The following is a 22855-nucleotide window of genomic DNA, read 5'->3' as shown; positions in this document are numbered from 1 at the left end:
CTATTTGTCTATAATCCGATCAGATGGGTAAGTTTTAAGATAATGCCGATGGTTTACAAAGACTTGGTAACATATTTAAATAGGCTTAAATGTGTTTTGTATCGTTATTATACTTTAACGACTCTACAAAACGATGGTGAAATTTGTTGATGAAATTTCTAGACAAGGGTTCGTCTCATTGTTGATGATTAATTTTCGTAAGTTGTGTGCACATGCATTTATCATAAAAACTCTCATACTTCGCTTCCGCTTGTTTGTTCGTAGGAAAATAACTTTTATTAGATGTTAAATTGCACTTACAGGTAAGGAACAAATTCCAAAAAATCAAGTCTGGATCTGTGAAATTTCAACTAACATTTGCATTAAATTTTTTTCAAATAAGATTTTTTTAATATCTGCAATGGTGTGGTATCATTGAAAAAATGGAACTCTATCCCTTTAAGTGAGAAAAGAATGATGAAAATGTCAAAAAACAATGCAATACCAACTACGGACCAGTTTCAATCTACAGTTTTGGTTAGCAACTACGGCTACGTAAACTATGCCAACAAAGAGGACTAGGATAGCCAAACTATAGTAGCGATTAACATTCCAGAATTTTTTCTAAATGATCAAACCTTTTTATTATTTAGACTAATTACTGATTGAAAGATGCTGATAGTTGAGCTTTCCAACTTTTACTATTCTGTTCCATGCAGCAATAGAGCTACGACGTGCCACAATGCCAACCCTTATACACTATCTCTACGCTAGTTGTTATCAAGTACAAAGGTGCTGCTGATTCATAATGAACACAATATTGACATTATCTGATATATTACATCATCATGACATGAGTCAGGCTTTTACATGCACCACTCACTCTCTTCAACGGACGTTCTTACAAACTTCCACAAAAGAATTTGCTTTGTGCGGGCTTCAAATCTCAGTTTAACCTAACGTATAATCACTCAACATTGAATCGAGCAGCCTTACTGCTCACCATGTAGAAGTAAACATACCAAAAATATTTTCAATTGGTCCTATCTGTTTTAAAGAACAAGTTTGTTCGCAAAGTTTGATATTTGAGAATCTTATTATTTTAGTTCAGTCTTTACAAGAAAGCTTTAAAAAACTGAGTAACTCAAAAATCATTTAAAAAGACAAAAACCAGTCACAAAACTTTCTGAATCCCAAAAAACTTGTAATAATCAGGAAGCATATTTTTTAATTAAATAAAGTATTACTTTCAGAAGACGGTGAAAACACCATGCTAAGAAGAAACGAAGCAACTATAGCGTGAGATCTACCTTTCGTTAGTACTTTAGCAAGAAATCTACTGCTGAATTATTCGTCCCTCATAGATAAAACACATTCCATACATTTGTTTAAACAATAAACACTTAATTTGTACATGTCTTAAAAATGACTGGTAAGATCAATTTTATTTCCAATTACATTAAAAAAAGGGAATCAAAACAAAACTAAACATGTTATAATATATTTCCATACATATATTCTAGCGATACACACTTTGTATGTCTTCTATGAATGACACAAATAGATCATCTACTGATCCAATAAGTCATCAAGCATATTGTTTTACTAAATAGCGTATTACTTTTCAAGACAGCAAAAACACCATGTTAAAAAGAAACTTAGTAATATCTATGCTGATGGATTTTTATTAATATATTGAGAAAGTATTTAGGAAGGCTAATATTAATTCTAGTAACTAAACTTTCATTCAAGCTTCTAAAAATAACGCAGCCTTGAATACTGTAGAGGCTTATCTAGTTATTCCAAAGCTTCACTTTCAAATCGAGGCTGACAAAGCGAGGCTTTTGCAGAACAATGCTGCATTAAATAAACAAAATTACATGGTCTGCCAATCAACTTATCCATCCACTATGCAAAAAACCAATATGGTTGATATTTAAATTGTTTTGTAATTTTTATGTGTAGACCCTATACCAATAATCATGAAGCATTAATCATTGTCTCATGTATATACATGTATATACATACATGTAGGCCTACATGATACAATGATTAGTGCAATGTAATTTACATTACATTAGCTTAAGTTTTTTAAAAATATATCATCATTTATATATCGCAATTTAGTTTAATTAGCAAGCATAGTAAGTAAAAATGATGTTCAATCTCATATTCCAAAACCATATGTGGTTTGCAGTCAACAAGCTGAGGTTTGACAACAGTTGTCTAATACTAACGTCGTTGATGACTTGGCCCTTGCGTGTGTTTAGAAAGTTATCTGTGTTAAAAATGTCAAAGTTTATTAAATGCAACAGTTTAAAGTAGAAACATAATTGCGCTAATAAAGCTTCTAGATGATAAACAATATTTACTAGGTGCATTTAATACATAGCGAGTTTTGCAGATTCTATATGGAATTCTAAAGTGATGAGAGTTCTTACATGCTAGTAAACACTGTAAATATAGTATATCATATGAAAATTACTCATTGTCATTTATTAAAACATACTTACATTCTGTGCTAACTTATTTCTGCTATTTGTCGTTAGTTTGGACACCAGATGGCAAACAAGCCATTCACAGAAATCTGAACAAGGATATCAATAATTTTGTAGTACCAAAAGCAGAGATGCAGGTAAATATTAAAATGCCAACACTTATATACCCATCTTATTAACTTTAATGGTGTTTCGATGTCAATTATTTTGTAGATCTATGAAATTTGGTTCATAGCCTTGACACACGCCCATTTCCGGTTGGGGATCAGTTTTCTTTGCACGTCAAATTATCGTTGCTTTGCACAATTACGCACCGCTTCTATTGCTTACATACAGTTCAATCTAGTATGTGCATTATTTTGATGGCTTAAAGATTTTACTGTAATAAAAAAACTGTTGATGACCAGTATTTTATGGTTGGCAGAAATGGCGAAAATAGCCATAAAGTTCTTCAACACTGAGTACGCCTTGTACTTACATGTTAATGCTGTTATTAACTAATCCTATTAAATTCTATAATTTGAACTGAAAAGTTTTGATAATTTTGCTTTGTTTTATAATTGGTTTTTCTTCGTGTTAATTGCAGCCGCCCCGGGTGGGCTTTAGAGTGATGTGTCTACTGAGGCTTGTGTCTGTGGTTTGATTGTCCTTTCCGTTATAAGGTTTGGGAGGTGATAAAATAATTTGTAAAGACAAAGTTACAGACACGATGGTAGGGTTTGTGATGGAGGTATTAAGTCATGTGCTCAATAATAACAACACTGTGAAATGGTATGAGACTAATGGTATTGATGCAGGTCCAAGACAATCAGTGTTTACATACACGATTGTAAGAAAAGTTCGCTTTAGAGTTAGTGTTAATATGGAAAGTAATGGAGCCTGTGCGAGTTGAGTAGTGATTGGAGGATTGTAATGAAAATTTGTTAGATGCTGCTATGTCATGAAATAAGATTTGCTCTTTAGTTTTAAGGCAGTATACTTCCTTATGTCCTTGAGAGTGTCCCAGTTTGATGCTTGCATTAGGTCAGTGATGTGATGAAATTTATGAATGCTATGTGCTCATTGAAATGCTTTATGATTAGTTGATTTGAGTGAGTTTGTATGTTTAGAAAGATATGGTGACCAGATTACACAGCGGTATTGTAGAATTGGTAGACATATTGTTTTGTAGGCTAACGATTTGGTTTCTGAAGAAGTAGATTTAAGAGAACTCATTAAGAGGTATAAGATAGAGTTTGCTTTTGAGACAGTTTTAGTGATGTGTTGGTCAAAACTCAGTTTTGAATCTATTAGAACACCTAGGTATGTGAAGCTTAGGACAGTAGACAGATTTGTACCAGTGTTGGAATAGGTCAAGGAGGAAGAATTTTGTTTGTATATTCTCATAACTTTGCATTTAGAAGTATTAAATTTTATCTGCCAGTCATTGGCCCATTGGATCAGTTTATCTAAATCATCTTGAAGTTATGCTATGTCGTAAGAATCAGCAATAGAACGGTAAAGTAGGGCGTCATTTGCAAAACGTCAGATTTTAGAATTACGTTGAAAAGATGAGAGGAGGTCATTGAGGTCATGAGGTTGCACAACTGTAGAGATTATGAGTTGATTGCTGGCTTCCTGCAATGCGGTGTTTGTTGTTATTTGCTGTTTAGATTATATTTAAGATCTACACCGAAGTGGTGATAAGTTCACATACATACGAATCTCTAAATAGACACACTTGGGACAATGTCGTTTAGCAGCAACTCGGTAGTCTAGCGATAATGAATGTTTACCTATTATCAATCGATTTATCATATTCTCAATCTAATTAATATGAAGCAATAGAATCTTAAATAAAATTGTAGAAGCACTCTTCATTTTTATTTTGTTTAGCAGTTCTTTGTTTTTATGTTCAGGACAAGTTGGCTACCTTTTTCTAGTTTCGGTTGAACAACTCTTATTGAAGTTAACTTAGCTGTGTCATCTTCTCTGTCATGAAAAGTAATTGTCTTACCTTTTTTACATTTTCTGATTTTTAAAGGTGTTTAACTTTAATGAAATTACGACAGCATCAAAAGACTAGAAGCAGCTTTCTGCTTCCTTTCTAATGTATATGTAAATAACAGACCATCAAGCAGAGGAATGTTCGGTAGCCTTCCAATTCCACTCTGGAAGTTTTGTCTCCAAATACTCTTGTATTTTAGAAGAGAATGATTGTGGCTGAAATTCACATTAATGTTGCTGAAAACTAATGCTTTGATATAAAATATGCAGCTCACTTTTCTGTAGACGTATAGCAAAAAGTTACGTCAAATATATATACATAACTCACTAAAACAATTAACAGAGAAACCAAGGAAAGCATGATATACCAGCAATTTGTTGGTTCTTTTAGAGGATAATGTTACAGCGTGATGTCATTTCTTTGTCGAGATATTATGTAGTATATATAATAAATATTATATGTATATTATACTATAACTATTCAATATAACAACTGTTGTAAATCTTTTGACAAGAATTGTAAAACATTCCACACAAAAAGTTCTGAATTTCCTTTCTAAATGGTAAGAGCAAGTTGACTGATCGAATAACCCTGTGATGGAGGGTCGAAATAAGAAGAAAGAAGCAGTTATATATGACAGTTTGTATGTGTCAGTGATCAGACCTAACGTATGTAGTTCTTTCTCACCCAGTCTCACGGGCTCAATATAAATAGAATCTCTCTCTCTCTTTTTATGTACCATGTCTTGTGAGCACGTAGGCGATGATGGTTCTTCTTGGTTCCTATGATCAGGACTTTTCTTGGTAGGTATCAACAGTGGTTTACCATTGAGTTCTGTTGGTTGTTCTTATTGAGACACCATCTCTAGCTAACTGGTCATTGACTCACAGAGGAACTTATTCACCCTTTGTCAGGTTTTTTTGGTCCTGCAGGGTTTCTAGCCACCTTGCTCATCAACGCTGGGGTGCAGGTGGGGGAGTCGGTTTAGTCACTGATGACATGACCAGATTGGGACGGGATCAAATGTGGTTGGATGCCTTTTCTAACACCATCAATGGTGGACTCGAACCACCGACCTACTGATCATAAGTCAGCGCCCTAACCACTGAACTACAGCTGCTACCTATAAATAGAACACAAGACAGTAAAAATGAAATCCAGTTAAATCAGCTTGAGTAACTGCCGATAGTGTTGTTTATAAATCTTTTGTTTCTTTGACAATTTTGTAAAAGAAACAATATTCTACAAAATCCTTGGCTTTTTTCTAGCTATCAATAACCCATCGAAGCAACTGAATATATTTGCATTTATATGCTTTGGTTGCATTTAACGAATTTTGTTGTAGATCATGGGGCAGTAAAGTGGCGCCGGTGTAAATAGAAGGGATGGCGAGGAAAGATGCAGGAGGAAGACATTGTGATGTAAGAGATGAATATAGGAGAAAGATAGGTGGGTCCTTCTTCAAGGAGTACAATGCTAAAATTTTACTATGTAATCTTACCATACCTTTGCTCATGTAATGTCATCGTTTTTGGTTGAGTTCTGAACTGGCATTTAGAACATGGCACTAGCACAACCGGCTAATGTCGAATCTGGTACGATTTTGCAGCTAACAGCCTTCTATTATGAATATAATATACCTTTTGATGCATACGGTTATAGTAATATTCACAGTCCATTTTCGGTGGCGAACGGTGCCGCAGAGTGAAATATCCAAGTGTCTGTAAGAACATTAAATGCCAGTTTATTCATAAGTTTGGAAAGATGCACAAGGTAGAAATTTACAATAATGTATCACTTTTTAAGCAGAATCTTCTCTCCTTTTCAAGAGTGTAGATTTTGTTACATAGTAAAAAGTATGGCTGGTTTAGCGTTTGAAAAAGTTCGTTTTTACGTCAATGACAAAGTTGAACATACCCTATAAACTTTTCATAACTAGCATTAGTAAATTTAGGTATTCTTGCATGCTAGTTTTATGAGCTTGGATCTAAAATCTTGAAACTGTAGCTTGGTTCAATGATTTATGGATCCTAAAATGCCTTGTGATCATGTCAATCTTGATTTTTTTCTAGGCAAGCAAGATTATCTCAAGTCTAAGTCACATTGGAAAAAGACTAAACAGGAAGCAGAGCTAAAACGCTCCGGCCACCAGTACAAGGTAATGTGCCTGGCCTATGTCATTATCCCTTTCTATGTATTGAAACTACAAGAATGACAGCGTGGCACAGGTATTAAAAAACAGCTTATATACAGTGGCAGGTAATGTAGTTGCCACTGGTTATATTGACTAATTAGCCAATGGCAAAATTAGCAAATTGGCTAATTTGAGTAACTTAAGCTAGTGACTTAGAGCTTAACTGCCACGAACAGCTTTTATTGTTTGTTCAATAGGTAAATCAGACACGCTGATTCCGATTTTGTACTCAAAATAAAGATTGGTCCACTAACTTTCAAAGTCATTTTTGTTTTCGAAGGCTTTTTTACAGCGATTCAATACTGGTGTTGCAAACGACACAATCGACACAACAAGCTTTGCCCATAAATATGTGACATAGCCTAGTTTTTTAGGGACGGAAGTTGGAGATGTTTAGACCGAATTAGACTTATAGAGATGGGTGTCTTAAAACCCATTATTCTCTAAATTCAGCATTCAAAATAATCTCAGTTTTTTCTGAAAGCTATTCAACGTTGCTTGTAGCTTATTACAGGATGTTTAATAGGCTGAACGCCGAGAGAAATGAGCTCAAAAAAGTGCGATTTTATCACAAGCTAGTTTTGTTATCATAATATACATAATATAATAAGAGCTTACTAAGAGTTTATTATAATAAGAGCCGTAAAGCCAGCTTGGCTAATCGTTAAGTTACGTGTCATAATCTCTCACATCATAATCCCTCATGCAATCATGATTCAAGCAAGCGCTTTAAGCGGGCATATTTTAACCGATGTAACTAGTATGACCACAATTATTCTATTGTATGGCAATGTAGCCGCTTTCTCTAGTAGATGAACATCTGAATGCAGACACGGAGGTTCCAAGTTTAATTCCAGTGCGGATTATTCGCTCTTAAATTTTTATCGCAATAGCTAGGCATATGGACGACCAACGACAAACCCTGTGATTTATATATGTAATGTGGGCACTGAATTCACAGAATCCGTCACTTGTTTTTTACGTCATCAAGCCGTTTGCACATGTGCTCGTTCATGAAAAAGCCGTCATATTTGTAGAAAACGATCGTTTTTTTTTCATTTAATAGTACTTTTTTATGTTGTTTTAATACTATAATAAAAAATTGCAAACAAAAGCATCGTTTTCGAAAATTCATTGCAAAAGCTTTGTGTTTCTATTAATAAAATTGTCTATAAAGATGGCCGTCAACGATAAAATGACATTACGAAAAAACGAAAGATTGACTTCTGACTTCTCCCAAAACTTGAAGGATTTTGTAATTTCTGTCAAATCTTAAAAATCTCAGCTAGAGTCTTGAGACTGTTTTGTTTCTGACTGAATAATTTATCGGTAGGAATAAGCATCGAGAGATTAATGAGTTAAGGAATGAAAAATTTCGGTTACAGCAGTTGACTGGTTCCACGGCTAGATAAGATGGTTGACTGATATAAACATCAGGTGATAGTTGGCTTCCTACCCGTTATAACATGTATGACAATTATTTTATCTATATCCATATGTATATATGGTAGTTCACTCACCTACTCCTGTTTATGCTATATGTGTTACCTGTAGATGATATGTGTGTTACCTGTAGTTGATATGTGTGTTACCTGTACATAGCATGTGTGTTACCTGTAGATAATGTGTGTTACCTGTACATAATATACAGTCAAACATGGATAACCCGAACTTCAAGGGACCGAGCAAAAGTGTTCGAATTATCAGAGCGTTCAAGTTATCAGAGCACTGTCACAAGTCCATATATTTACTTATTTATTAGTAGATACATGTACATATACAAACTATAATATAAATCAAAATCACAAATGGCTTGTTTCAAATTAAATGCTAATGTAAAGTTTAAAACGTTTTCATGAAAAAGTATAGAGATTTTTCTATCACTTGAGATTGGTTTGTTGTTTGAGGTGATGTTATTGCCAGGACGTTTTTCAGATTGACATTGGCAAAACTTGATCGGCAAAATTGCTCAAAAGAAAAGACATTTTTTTCTTTTGGGGTTTTACCCACGATCAATTTTGCCGTTTTTTCTTGAAGTTTATGCAGATTACCTTACTTTACCTGGGATTCGTTAAGAGCAACACTCCGAGGCAGTTTAATTAGAATTTTACGAGGTTCTACGGTACATTCTATATCACTCACGCTTTTTTAATAGATACTTATTGAATGTACACACGTATTTTGTGTTTAGGTCAAACGATGAATAGTTTTTTGTAGCTCAGACAACGTATACGTTTAATTACACCAATTTTAAGAAGTTTTAAACATTCAACATTCCGACGTTGATTCAACACGGAATCAACGTCGGAAAACTATTCATCACGGGCTAGCCGGGTCACGCACTCAAGGATTTTCGCCACGCACATACAAAACACCATGCGATTTTTGTTTTGTATGTGCGTGGCGAAAATCCTTGCGCGCGTGACCCGGCTAGCCCGTGCTATTCACCGTATCGCAGTATAAATCAATTTTCACCAAACTTTTAGAAAAGTCGTTGACAAAAATATTTTGCCGATGGTGGTAATAACGACGCTTATGAATTACGAAAAGATGAAGTTTACCTTTATGGCTTTGAATAAAGTGATTTTCTAAAGCGATAACAACCGTTTCGGTAGCCGTTGGGCAAAAAAACAGTTCGAATTAACAGTGTTGAGTTCGAGTTATCTATAGCAATTTATCATTACGTGGGAACGGACCAAAGGAAATGTTCGAATTAACCATGTGTTCGAGCTATCCGTGGACGAGTTATCCATGTTTGACTGTATGTGCTACCAGTACATGATATATTTGTTACCTTTACATGATATATGTGTTACCTTTAGATTATATGTGTCTTACCTGTACATGATATATGTGTTATCTGTACATGATATGTACACTACCTCCAAAACACACAGTACAAATCATAGAAGCATGTATTTAGCAATCTATGTAATACTTGAACAATCATGGATTGAATAAATACTTTGTTTCCTGTTGAAGTTGCAGTTGCTATATATGTATGTAGGATAATAGTGAACTACCAAGTTTATCACAATGTTCTATATACTATTCTTTGTAAACAGTCACTTTATTTAACAATACAGTGGACACTGGGTTACGACGTACGTGTTTTTCGGTTTTTTTTTCGCTTTATGATGTGGAACACGACGTCTTTTCGTCTCCTCGTTACGGCATTTTTTTCGCCATACGACATCAAAATGTCTCTCGAAATTCAAATGTAGCGGTCAGTGTGCTGAATACGTCGGCGTCGGAGTAATAAAGACGCCGATATGCTATTCGCTGAAATCCCTCCCACAACGCCTGAAACATAATTATGTGATGCTCGCTCTCTGTCAGCTCAGCATTCTTCGAGTCTCGTGAATGCTAAGTAAAACGAAAATTAGTTAAAAGTAAGCGGAAATGAAAATTTAATTTGCATTTTAGATTCCTTCAAAACTTAAATTCATTATATGTATATAATTATATAACTACATATATAACTTTAATTTGTTAGCCATGGGTATTAAGGTTGATAACGACGTTAAAGGAAGAAGTAAGAATCATAACTATAAGCAGATCAAAACCACTAAATACACTAAAGGTTACTGTAGGTAACTATAGTTACTAAGGTTAATATACTATTTTGTTACTAATTTTCAATATGTATTGTATGTATATAAAAATTTGATGTTTTTTACTAGGGGTGTTTGCATTAGATAATGACTATGGGTTTCTCTACACCTCTATATGACATTTTTGCCTTATGATGCCAACAACAAAACGAATGTGATATGGATTTGTCAATGGACAATGTCATACCATTGCAGGAAATGATGTTGGTGATTGGAACAGTGGCAGCTGTAGTGGCAGCTATCTACGCTTTGTTTTATTCAATGAGTAAATAAGTTCAATTCTATCACCATTATAAACAACTCACAGACCTGGAATCGTCTTTCCCTTGAAGAGTTGCAGTGGAAGTCTTGCTTGTCAACTATGAATAGATGTCATTGTTCTTTTGTCATTTTTTTTAATTTAAGTATTAATTTTTAGTTTTTCATTTCTTTGATATTTTTTTTGTCTTATGTTATGACAACGGGTGAATCTTTCTGCTCATAGAACAAATAACTACTGCATAGCTATTGTTTGAACTGTAATAATGAAGCAATGAATGAGAAGGAAATGGCACACACTTCTTTGGCTAGAGTGGTTCAACATATCTCTATTTCTATGTTTAGTTCTAGACGTAGACATAGCAATCAAAGTGATATTCTGCTAGATTATAGTATTTTTATTGTATTAATCATTTTCTTCAAACCATCCTGTATGACTTGATCACATCATGCCTTTTTCGCACTTAGCATGTATCTCTTTATGTCATCATCATATTCCGACCAAATGATCAATGCAAAGAATACAATTATGCAGGAATTGACTGTTGAATATAATTATGCAAGAATTGACTATTGAGCACTGTTTGTTGCTGTTTTATAAGATTAGTGCAAATTGTTTCTGAATTAGCAACAATTTACATATCTAGTTGGTTTTTATCAGGAAAATACATGCTCTAATATAATGAACTAGATCAGTTGATGCTAGAGTGGTACTTGTTCACGCAAATAAAATGAGTTTATGAAAATTTTCATATTTTTGTCATTAAGTAAGTTAAGTTCATACATTTCTAACTGCGCAAATAGTTCATATTGGGCAGATAGACCTACCGAACCAGAGCTGTGTCTAAATTGGTGGTGATTTAAATATTTGAAACATTCTCCTTTGTAGGGTTTTGACACAGCTTTTATTTGATTTGGACGAATACCTAGTGATATGGGATTCCATTTAAGAAATATAGTGATTTAGGATTTGGATTTGATGAACAAATCAAATTATTAACAGTTTTTATTGTTATTATTATGTAAATTATTCTATGTAATTAAATTACATAGAATAATTTACATTTACAATTTGCATTTTTATGGTGGATAATTTATAAGTCGTTAAAAGGAAGTAAATGTTATCCCTGCTGATCTCTTGGGAAATTAACATCAAAAGCACTTATTAATGTCATGCTAGTTTTAAAACACCCGCTTTAATGTTAAGTAGTGGGCTCTGGCAATGATACTTCTAGGTGACAAGCACATTGGAAGATGGCAAATAGTAATGGTAGAAAAGTTAGGTATCTGAATTTAACCGTTGGATGTTTCGATAATTTGTACATTTTGGTTTTTCATTAATTTCTTAAAGTTTCCTATCCCTGCAACATCTGTAATAATAGAAAAAAATGTTTGATTGCGAATTCATGTGTGTTAGGCAAAGTTCTCTATTAAATTGATTTTTTTTTAAATCGTTAGTTCTGAAAGGTAATGGCAGCCAGGAAGTAATAAAATGAAAGTTTGAAATATTTTCTCTATGCTAATGTATTCAGTAATATTATCCGATCTATAGAAAAGCTGATTCGCTTTTTAAATGTTTCTGTATTCAAAATTTGTCAAATATTTCCAAATCATTTATAAAGTGGTTTGGTATAAATTTGATTTGCGCACATCAGGTGAATGATTTGATTTGCTAGGTATCAGTTGACAAAAAGGCAATTTGGTTTCAATCAAATTAGTTTCTAGTTTATTTGATTTCAAACAAAAGGAAGTGATTTGGCTACAACTCTAGATCAAACACTGGTTCACCATATGGCACAATTTTAATAAAATACATAGCATATGACTGGTATTGTATTCTCTCAGATACTTGTATTTGTTAGTATACTGAACTGAGTGCACACTGTAATGATAAAAAGATATCTCACGTATATAATCTGAGACTTGATAGCAATTTGGCTTTAATAGCAAAAGAGCATGAATTTCATAAACTTTTTCATAACTTTCACTAACTTCATAAAAGCATGTTAAAAAGCTCTATAGCAGAATGTAGAAAATTTACATGTTTATGTAGTTGTTTGTGTCATTGTAATGTCCTAACAGTTAGCCACGTTTGGAGCCGGAGTTGTTTTCTCCTTTAAACACAACATCACAATTCGCCTTTGCGTTACGTTGACGTGACGTGTAAAAAAGCCCGCAAAGCTATGCAGGAATTTGTGCAAATAAATTTTAGCGAGGGTGTTTATAATGTTTCACATGATTTCAAAAATTATAGGCTGTATCCATAGATCTTATCTATTCAATATTTATTAGGTAATGTTTGCTTTGCCGTGATGAAGACTTAAGTCTTAAAGTTTATGATTTAAAAATATATTTTATTAGTTCAAGCTTTTCTGCTAATATTGACAGTGCTCTTATTACTTTACAAAGTACTAAATGGCGAAGGGAAAATCGACGGTTTGCAAGTTGTTTGCCATATTAATCATTATCATACATATGAATTGCTGCATAGCCAATCAATTATTATGTTCTTGAACATTAAATTTTACGCATAATTTTTGTCTTCAAATTGTGTGACTGTACCATAGTTGCACTGTAGACGCATTGTTGTATTTTACAGGTACAATCATGACAATTCTCTATAGTATATTTATTCTACTAGCTGTATGCCTTGTGGTTTACCACAACGCAATAGACTGTGGATTTGTTTTTGACGATGTGTCAGCAATAACAGACAACAAAGATCTAAGGCCAGAAGTGCCCTTGCTGGATCTGTTCTACCATGATTTCTGGGGTACACCGATGAGTGAGGTTTGTGTGGTAATTGCTATCATTTGGTCTGACGACTAAATGATGAATCACATATGATAGTTCTGTGGGAATATTTGTACTCCATAGTTAAGCAATCTAGAAAAAATTCAATTTGAGGCTCTACAATCTTTTACTAGTTACTACTAGAAATTTTTACTTTTATCGCTTTATTCTTGAGTAAGACCTTGAGATATATTGAGATACAGAAAGTTAGAAACAATAACAATTAGTATGGAAAATTCAGCCAGAAAATCTTCAATCAAATATAAGTATAAAATTAGTTTAAAGATTAGTACTTTCGGTTAGTTAGTACTTAGATTAGTACTTTCGGCTAATGTCAGTTTCAAGGATGCGATTTTTCTCTCAGCATGCTGTACTTTTGAACTACTGCCTGATGAGATAATAGACTGCCATTGATCTGATACTATTGACCTTTGACTATATACCTTTGATCTGCCATTTGCATAGTGCAAATGTAAATATATTGCTCAACAGTCGTAATAACATAAATTATAGAACCATCTTCCTTTTGTAATGCTCCCAATGCACTAAACACAACTAGATGAAGGTTGCATTAACATAAAAGGTTTAGCATGGTAGGTATGACATAGTAATTAAAAGTTGCCAATGTTATTTAAAACTTATTTGGAATGGATTAGTTGGCTATGCCATGAGGCATTTGTAAACATTTGATGTATTTATTGGATTGGTTATAAATATTGGGTATAAATATTATGACATACGGTTATATAAACTTTTATAATAACTATTAATTATTATCTTCATCCGAAACAGTTTCTGATAATCAAAGAGATTTGCTCTGAATATTTGAGCAGGAGAACAGCCACAAGTCATACCGACCTCTGACTGTGCTAACCTTTAGGTTTAACTATTGGTTGGCCGGACTTGAGCCTCAAGGATACCACCTCTTCAACGTCATCTTACACTCTTTAGTCACAGTTCAGTTTTACTTGTGAGTAGATTACATGGAATTTTGGATTTAAGCAGAGTCACAATAATATGGCTCTCTGCAATAGTCAGTACAAGCTTTGTACACTAGTCAGTAGTTAGGAGTACAAACTCTGTACGCTAGTCAGTAGTTAGGAGTACAAACTCTGTACACTAGTCAGTAGTTAGGAATACAAGCTCTGTATACTAGTCAGTAGTTAGGAGTACAAGCTCTGTATACTAGTCAGTAGTTAGGAGTACAAGCTCTGTACACTAGTCAGTAGTTAGGATTACAAGCTCTGTACACTAGTCAGTAGTTAGGAGTATAAGCTCTGTACACTAGTCAATAGTAAGGAGTACAAGCTCTGTGCGCTAGTCAGTAGTTAGGAGTATAAGCTCTGTACACTGGTTAGGAGTACAAACTCTTCTGTACACTAGTCAGTGTTTAGGAGTACAAACTCTGTACGCTAGTCAGTAGTTAGGAGTGCAAACTCTGTACACTAGTCAGTAGTTAGGAATACAAGCTCTGTATACTAGTCAGTAGTTAGGAGTACAAGCTCTGTATACTAGTCAGTAGTTAGGAGTACAAGCTCTGTACACTAGTCAGTAGTTAGGATTACAAGCTCTGTACACTAGTCAGTAGTTAGGAGTACAAGCTCTGTACACTACTCAGTAGTTAGGCGTACAAGTTCTGTACACTAGTCAGTTGTTAAGATAAGAACTATTCATGCACTGTACAGAACAGGTGCAGGTGTATTGTGTGTTGTAGCAGTAAGAGTTACTTATTTATGAAGCCCATTTATTTATGAATCACACCAGCTTAACTACTTGTAGGCTTTGCAGACATACTATACAGTTTACTGGTTGGGTTAGCCTTGGATCTTCACTTCTGTTTGCGGTGCATCCAGTTCACACTGAAGCAGTGAGTGGAGTGGTTGGTAGAGCTGAGCTGCTGTCTGCTTCACTTTCCTTGCTGTTCTTTTGGATATACGTGAACCGCGTGAGACATAAACCACACCTAGGTATGTGTTGTGTTTATGTTTTCTGATTCATGAAGTAACTGACACTTATCTTCAGGCTATGATCTAAAAAGTCTGTCGGCCGCTTATAAATAGAATTTGAATGCAGTAGATGTCCCTTTAAAGGTTGACTTGCAACAAAATTCACATTACAGTTATTTGGTATCAAAAGATTCACTATGTCTTACTCTGTTGTATTGTAAGTGCCAAATCTGTGGAAATGTGATTACAAGCTCTTAACAGCTCAAAAACGAAAAGCCGCCGTAGATTGGAATCTCTTTATTTCGATGACGTAACCACGAAATTTGGTTATCGTCTTGTCACGTATGTTCTCACGTGAATTGAAAGGTCAATAAAAAGCTCAATATAAAACTTATCGTAGTACTAGTTTATGACAAACACTTTGGGTTTTACCGAAGACCCCGTATCAAATATAGATGCTCGCTACTTTACAGTTTTGTTTCGGCATTATTCAATCGTCATGTCGTAATCTGATCATGTGACCCAATACTTCGCAAATAATTTTTGCAGCACTTTTCGATTATCACAGGTGACCAACAGGCTCGTCATGATTATCAGACAATGATATGTACTCTTTCGAGCTAAGGTTAAAAAGTTTAATGATTTATTACGGTAACTTATAAGATATCAGTGCTAAAAGTGACAGCATTACAATGACGATAAAACAGACGCGTAAGAACAATAGACATAGTTTTATTGAATGCATGAAGTATATTTGTGAAAATATTTCGACGAATAAGGTTGCAAGAAAGTGTAAACAGAAACCATCTCTCACAACTACATCACATTTGAGCCGTTTTGGAACGGGGATCCAAACTACGGCGGTCTCGTGTCTCTGCGATTAACTGTTCGTTTTTAAGCTTTTAAGAGCTTGTAATCGCCTTTCCACATATTTTGCACCTACAACACAACAGAGTAAGACATGGTGAATCTTTTCACCATGTCTTACTCTGTTGTCTTACTCTCTTTCATATCAAATAACTGTAATGTGAATGTTGTTGCAAGTCAACCTTTAGCATAACCTTCTTTTACGTAAATTCCACTTAATGCAAAAAGTTTATGTAAAGTTTTTGCATCGTATTACATAAGAAATTAAGTTTAATGTAAAGCAACGAGTCAGAGCAAGTTCTCAAATTGGATTTGAATAACGAGAGTACCGCAGTCAGCCTTAAAATAGCCAATTCTCTCCCAAGTGAGGCAAGAGAGAAAGCATTGTATAAGAGTATTTATTCTCTATTATATATACACTAGTATATGTAATAGAGGTATCTCTATTACATATACTAGTACCCAAATCGTCTAGTGTGCCATGAGAGATCGTCATGTGTGCCAATACAGCACAGAGAATAACTATCTGTACAATTATTCATGAATACCTAAAGACGATCAATTAGTGCGGGTCAATTAGACAATCAATTAGCGCGGGTCAATTAGACGATCAATTAGAGTGTCGGTCTACAAAGCTGAATGTCACGAGTCTCGCTGACAGAGATAACATTTAATCCTGGCTTCAGACGAATTGGCAAACAGACACCGCTCTTATTATAGTAAATATTTATCTTTGCTTGACTTTATTTTAGACATACAATTTTTTCGTTGAGGCATGGACTGATTGAATGTGAATTGATTTAAATTGACACGAGAAGTGTGCACCTTCCTTAACTTAACGTTAAATTACCGTAATCTGGTACCCTAAACAAAGTGAAAGGGATAAGAAAGATGAGAAAAGTTGTTAACTTAAGCCAATAATACTCCAGTCACTGTCCAGTCATTAAATTAAAAGTTATGTTTAAGTTTTGCCTTGTTGAAGGGCCAAAGGGTATCTTTGGAAAAATCTTGGGATGAATTCAGCAATTCACGTGTATTTTGCTGTTCGTATAACATAAAATCTCTATATTATAAACATTCTTGGATCAGATTATTTACGTTGTAGAAGCGTTTACTGTACTGGTTTTTTATTCACTCAAAATAAAAGACAAGGTTTTGGAGTTGTTTGCACGTTCAGATTTTATAATTTCACCCATAGATCGACATCAAATCTTTTTGGTCGGAATATGAAGTGGACAACCTCATTCGCTTCACAGAAATGTTTTCCAACTTTTCACTTTCGCTGCTAAAATTTTAGTCAAGTGATCATGAACATGTTTAAATGAGACTCATTTGGTGTTTTTGTGACAGCAAAATAATTCATTGACTCTTAATTCAGCCATGTGGAGATAATTTAACAGGGGCTTTCCTGAGCAAACACAAGCTCAAAACTGTGTTACTGATAGACCAACAGCACCATAGTCTTCACTAGAGTACGAGCTGTGTTCATCCATCTCTCTATAGCCACAATTAGAGGTTAGGAAAAATATTTACATCATGCGAGATTAGCACTCGTGACATTTAGCTTGGTAGACTGACACAATAACACCTGCACCAATTGACCACTCTCCGGCAGTCTAGAATAACTGTGCAGATCTGCAGTCTGCAGGTAATTATAGTCTGTACTTTATCAACACACCTCATGATCTCACAGCGCACCAGACTAATAATAAGGATTAATTCAAGTAATTAATTTAATAAATTAGTAAGAAAATATACTTAGAATTTATTGATTAAGAAGTTGTTAATGGCTATTTACAATTTTTGAAGTTAGCTTTTCAGTTTTCGTTAAATTGCTGTTGCATGGAATGTTATGTGTTAATCTATTGGTTGTTATTGTAGCTTTTATCCAATGGTATGAGTCCGCTTGCTTTTCCTTTATTCATCTCTTTTTTATGCTTGTACATGATTTAGCTAATTTTAGATGTTCAAAAACTTATGTTTAATCAAATTCTAAACCTGCATCTGATAGATGTACTGGATGCGCTCTCTACATAAACCCATCTATGAGTGACACAAGTATAATTATATTTTTAGAAGTTGACCATTCTGCCACAATTAGATTAAATTCCGTTTGATGCTTCAAGGAAGATAATATATTTTAGTGCATCCCAAATGTGCATATGCATGCTTTTGCTACGACTAAAAGCTCTTTGCAAAGCTGATATTTGTTGAATACAATTTTACTAGCTGTTTTTGTTTACTAAAAATCTTGTTGTAGTTATAGAGGCAGCATTACCCTGAGTATCTGTTAGGCTGTGTTTTTTAAATATTGAAAATATATAAAAATATGTCATGAAACGGCCAGGTTTTCTTTTTAAAAACATCTGTTAAAATGTAGTTTTCACTTCAGATGTTCTATCTCGATTAGCTCTATTATTTAAAAGGTATTCTGTATGTTAACAGTATTAACGGTGTTAGCATACAAAATATCGGTTATAAATAGGGACCAATCATAAAGAATTATCAGTCATACTCAGTTGGTCTCTGATGTTCAGATAAGGCAAACATGAAATTGTTGGGTTCACTTCAAGTGTTCGGAAGGAATTTGAAGAGCTCGAAAATTTTTTATTTAGCTTGACTACTTTGCAGCATTAATAAAAAGCTTGTCTAATTATTATTTTGGTGTCCGTGTTGAACATTGCTTTCTGTGACCCCGAGCTATTAGCCTTAGCTTTTATCTGCTGGTGATAACCAAATTATATAGTTATGGAATAGTCAAGTTTCCTACAATTTTTTTCTACAAACAGTCATTCAAGTGTTATATGGTAATTACATGTCAACTAGGGACAAATAACACGCTATATGTTCATAAATCTCTAGATTGAGTTGATATATAATTTGGTAGAATCACATTGTGACATTGCATAACCTTCTGAGACAGCTGCACATATTATAGTAAATATATGTTTGTAGATAACTCTATTTCAGTTACATTTATATTTATGGATCACAGGCTTCAGTTCACATTAGCAGATTTGCAATGTAACATTTGTTTAGCCAGGGCATGCTTATGTGCTGTATATATATACTTTTTATGGTAAGATAGACAACTCATTTGTCTGAAGAGGTCAGATAATGAATTTCCCCTGTATGAATAATCCCGTGAACATTGAGTACGTTGTCTTGTCAGCGCTGTAGGCGGAAACTGTGTCTGTTTATAAGAGTACTGTAATAGCTCTTTGTTCTTAGTTGGACATGTCTGAGTCCAGTGGTAAGGGAACCTTGATGTCTGGACACATGCCCAGTTGTTTGTTGAGAGTAGTGCTGCACGATAACACGATATAATTCGATATGACGATATGTTTCAGTGGATGATTTTATATTTGGTCAGTTTTCATGTCGATATGAATATCGAAGCCGATATTTTATCGAAATATCGGCTTTTTTATTTTGCAAGTATGGAGTTGTCTATTCTCTTTATTTTAACGAGGTGACAACTCCTGCTTTTCAACCGATATTAGCCAAAATCCTCTCATATCGTTAATGTTAAAGTCTAACACTATATGTCGAAAGAAGACAACTCCAATGTTCGACATTTTTCGATATTCGATAGATTTTGAGACCAAATAATCGAATGTACATGCAAAGATATCGTGCAGCACTAGTTGAGAGCCATTTAAGGTTTGATTTCATTTTTATCGCCACCTTTTTTATCGCCTCCGGTGACCTTTTTTTGGGAATTGAACCCCAACCTGTTGTTTGCAGGTCACTATGGAATATTCCATAGAAATGTCACCATAGAAATGCTAACAGCTATTTAACATTACAATTTCTGGTAGCAATGAGTAGACGAACCTTTCATTGTTGTCATATCCACTTGCTGCCAGACCACAACATATTCACATGCTGCAGGTTTGCCTTGCGCAGTGTTTCTGTTGGCTCTGCTCGTATGTGCAACGCTTAGCAAGGAACAGGGCATTACTATAGCTGGAGTTGTCTTACTCTATGACTGCTTTGTAATGCAGCAGGTAAGTTGTCACACTCATTCTGTGGTGAGATTCTTAGAGAAACAGCTTAAATCAAATGCATGGGCTTCACATTAACAAGGGATTTGAAATCATATGAAAAAACTCTCACAGTCGCTGTCTAGAATAAATCTTCAAATATTAATGATCAGAGATCCTTTCAATAACCCTGTTAATAATAATAATAATGCTTGTGTTGTTAGGAGGTAGAAGTTGTTTCAATATCTCTATGATAATTGCTTTTCTACACAAATCTTTACTATAATGGGAGCTGTCTGTCGTTCGTCTGTTTGAAGCCCAATATGCATGTTAAAAAGGATTTTTTCTAATGGAATTTGAGCTCATGACTTTAGGCTTAGTAGACCAACACTACCATCTGCTTCAAACATTCGCTTTTCATGGTTTTATAATTACTAATACCGTGGCAGTTTGGTACACTGTGATAGATCATCATGTGTAACAGCTATACATATACGTATTCCTCAATATAGTATGGCTGAGGAATAGGGCAGTTGGTAGTGTGCATGGCTGCCATGCTGAGTATCCGCGAGTTCGATTTCTGTGCGAGGCGTTTCTTCCCAACCTCTAAGTGTAGCTTTGGATGGACAAACAGACACAGCTCTTATTATAGTAAAGATTGCGCATACAGTTATTCTCTGTGCTTTATTGGCACACCTGACATTCTCATGGAACTCGGGACTGTCAGGGTACTTGTATATATAAAACCTTCTGTGAATCTCTGTCTGGATACATCTACTAGTTATTGTCGTGGCAAAACTGTCGCCTATCAGCTTTCACATTGAAAACTTCTTATGTTGTTTTAGATATGCACTGCAACATATTTGTAGCAATTTAATTATACTTCTTAAGGTGTGATTTTCGCCGGTTAACATAATATTGCACGTGACAGTAGTTCAACCTGCTCTTGTTTATTGTATATTTATACCTAATTAAGTTATATTGATAATTAAGTTAAAGAGAAACTTGATGCCTGGATTTTACATAACCTGTCTCTGTCTTACTCGGCACTGCTATAGGTTCTCCTGGAGAAAAACAAGTTTATTGCACCAGTCAGTTGAATATTAGAGTATCTGAATACACTGAACCGATTACACTTATTCTCTCAGTTTAGTTAGTGATAACTTTTTTTGTTTTGAATACCCTTCCATTTTAATCAGAGTTCTGCTCTATCCCTTACTTACTTTCTAACTTACTTACCCTACTCCACTACTAGTATCTTACTTTTTCTGTTTCTAGTATTAGTGACAGAATCCTGTATTCTCATGCTAACCTAAGTAATGTACATGTACATGTAAACACAGACATGCCTTGTCATCGCAAGTATATAGCCATACTGTGAATGCTTGTTCATGCGTTTCATAGTTCATAGCATTTCGGCTCACATTTATGAAGTCACTTTTTCACTGATATTTGAAATTGATTTCAGGTGTAATAGATTTGCTTAAGTGTTTACCGAAAAATATACTATGTTTCAGAGTTTTGTTTTTATGTTATTTTCACAGTTCCAGAATAACCAGTCAGATGTTTTAAAATCTTTTGTTTTCATGTTTTTGTAGTTTTTACTGGTGTATAATACAAATTTGTTGCTATGATGCCCTTCAGGATGCTTTCTCAGCGATAGCAGAGAATTTTACATAAAATCCTTAAATTGAACAATAAATGAATAAGATTAGTAGTTATTCTCTCCTGTAACATGATGAACCTATTGAATGTAGGCAATTTTATAGTCGCATACAAGATACTTTTTCGCCCTTTTGTATACTTTTTGGCTACTTTATTTTTCTAAAAATGGCAAATACACCTACAAGAACTCTGATTATAAGAAAAAGTATACCAAAAAACTACACGCATGTGTATACTTACCTCTAAATGCCTCTTAAACTGTTTTTTTTATCTCGGTTTACAATATCCATTGAATCGGTCTGGTGCAATAATGTGGCATTGGAAAGTACTACAAGAAGCATTGTGTAGTACCTAATAGTAGTAATTTGGAAACATCACCATTTAAATATTGGAAGGTGTTGGAATATTTTGACATTTTTGGCAGGTACTCATCAGTTGGTTCAAATCTGCATTTTCATGGTCCTTCTTGTAGCTGAAGATGAGAACCTTATACAATCTGATACAAAACCGCTCTTTATCAACACAGATTACTGCATTGATGTACAGGTGCATGGCCCTCGTACTTATGTGCATCATTACATTGGGTCTCAGGCTATATATTATGGGGGCACAACTACCTGCTTTCACAACGTGAGTCATGTTTTCAGTAGCGAGTTTCCTTGTTTATGGGAAGGTTAAAGGGGTGCTTTTGTATCATATTTACAGTTTATTCAGATGGTTTCTGCAGCTTTTTTATCTTGTCATTCTATTTTTTTATTTATCTATATAGAATTCATAAAACTTGGTTGTATTTGCATGAAAAATTGTCAAACTGCTTGATTGCTAATGCGATTCAGTTGTTTATCTTGTAACTTGTAAACTTCTCCTGTAGAAATTTTTCTGCATTTTTCACATTTTTCACATATTTCGTTAGTTACATTCATCAATCAGAGTATCTCTCACATGTTGTACAGTCTGGTCAATAATAACAATAATAATATAACACTATTTAGTTTCTGTTCATGCTTTTCAACATCGCAAATTGATCATTTGAGTGTGTAATAACGACAAACATCAGTTTCGCCCAAA

At 34.3% G+C, this 22855-nt stretch overlaps 3 protein-coding genes across 9 annotated transcripts in view; 2 read left to right on the top strand and 1 right to left on the bottom strand.

Annotated features, from left to right (window-relative positions):
- The window catches only part of LOC137408225 (vesicle-associated membrane protein 3-like), a 28266-nt gene extending 25653 nt beyond the window's left edge, over positions 1–2613 (bottom strand). For 5 of the 7 annotated variants that reach the window (XM_068094647.1, XM_068094648.1, XM_068094651.1 and 2 more), the window contains exon 1: positions 2493–2613. In XM_068094647.1, coding sequence (XP_067950748.1) covers positions 2493–2494 — 2 coding nt within the window. In that variant the 5' untranslated portion in view covers positions 2495–2613. The remainder of the gene's footprint in view (positions 1–2492) is intronic. The other 2 variants (XM_068094652.1, XM_068094649.1) reach the window with 2 other exon arrangements.
- Positions 2614–2740: 127 nt separating this feature from the next.
- On the top strand, positions 2741–10572 carry LOC137408591 (triple QxxK/R motif-containing protein-like). Its single transcript, XM_068095172.1, has 4 exons — positions 2741–2822; positions 5810–5913; positions 6537–6622; positions 10468–10572. Exons 2-4 carry the CDS (start codon positions 5850–5852, stop codon positions 10543–10545), a joined length of 228 nt encoding a protein of 75 aa, XP_067951273.1. The 5' UTR covers positions 2741–2822; positions 5810–5849; the 3' UTR covers positions 10546–10572.
- A 2720-nt stretch (positions 10573–13292) lies between these two features.
- The window catches only part of LOC137408192 (protein O-mannosyl-transferase Tmtc3-like), a 41332-nt gene continuing 31769 nt past the window's right edge, over positions 13293–22855 (top strand). Inside the window, exons 1-5 of the mRNA XM_068094596.1 lie at positions 13293–13320; positions 14157–14293; positions 15103–15290; positions 20031–20146; positions 22260–22417. Coding sequence (XP_067950697.1) covers positions 13312–13320; positions 14157–14293; positions 15103–15290; positions 20031–20146; positions 22260–22417 — 608 coding nt within the window. The 5' untranslated portion in view covers positions 13293–13311. The remainder of the gene's footprint in view (positions 13321–14156; positions 14294–15102; positions 15291–20030; positions 20147–22259; positions 22418–22855) is intronic.

This window comes from Watersipora subatra, chromosome 11, assembly GCF_963576615.1.
Source record: "Watersipora subatra chromosome 11, tzWatSuba1.1, whole genome shotgun sequence".
Taxonomy (NCBI): Eukaryota; Metazoa; Bryozoa; class Gymnolaemata; order Cheilostomatida; family Watersiporidae; genus Watersipora; species Watersipora subatra.
Note: the sequence above shows the minus strand (reverse complement) of the source record. Positions and strands in the feature narration are given on the sequence as shown.

Coding starts and splice junctions, on each gene's coding strand:
- LOC137408591 (XM_068095172.1), top strand. CDS start 5,850: ATGGCGAGGAAAGATGCAGGAGGAAGACATTGTGATGTAAGAGATGAA. Junction 5,914..6,536: donor TGAATATAGGAGAAAGATAG/GTGGGTCCTTCT, acceptor ATTTTTTTCTAG/GCAAGCAAGATTATCTCAAG. Junction 6,623..10,467: donor GCTCCGGCCACCAGTACAAG/GTAATGTGCCTG, acceptor ATACCATTGCAG/GAAATGATGTTGGTGATTGG.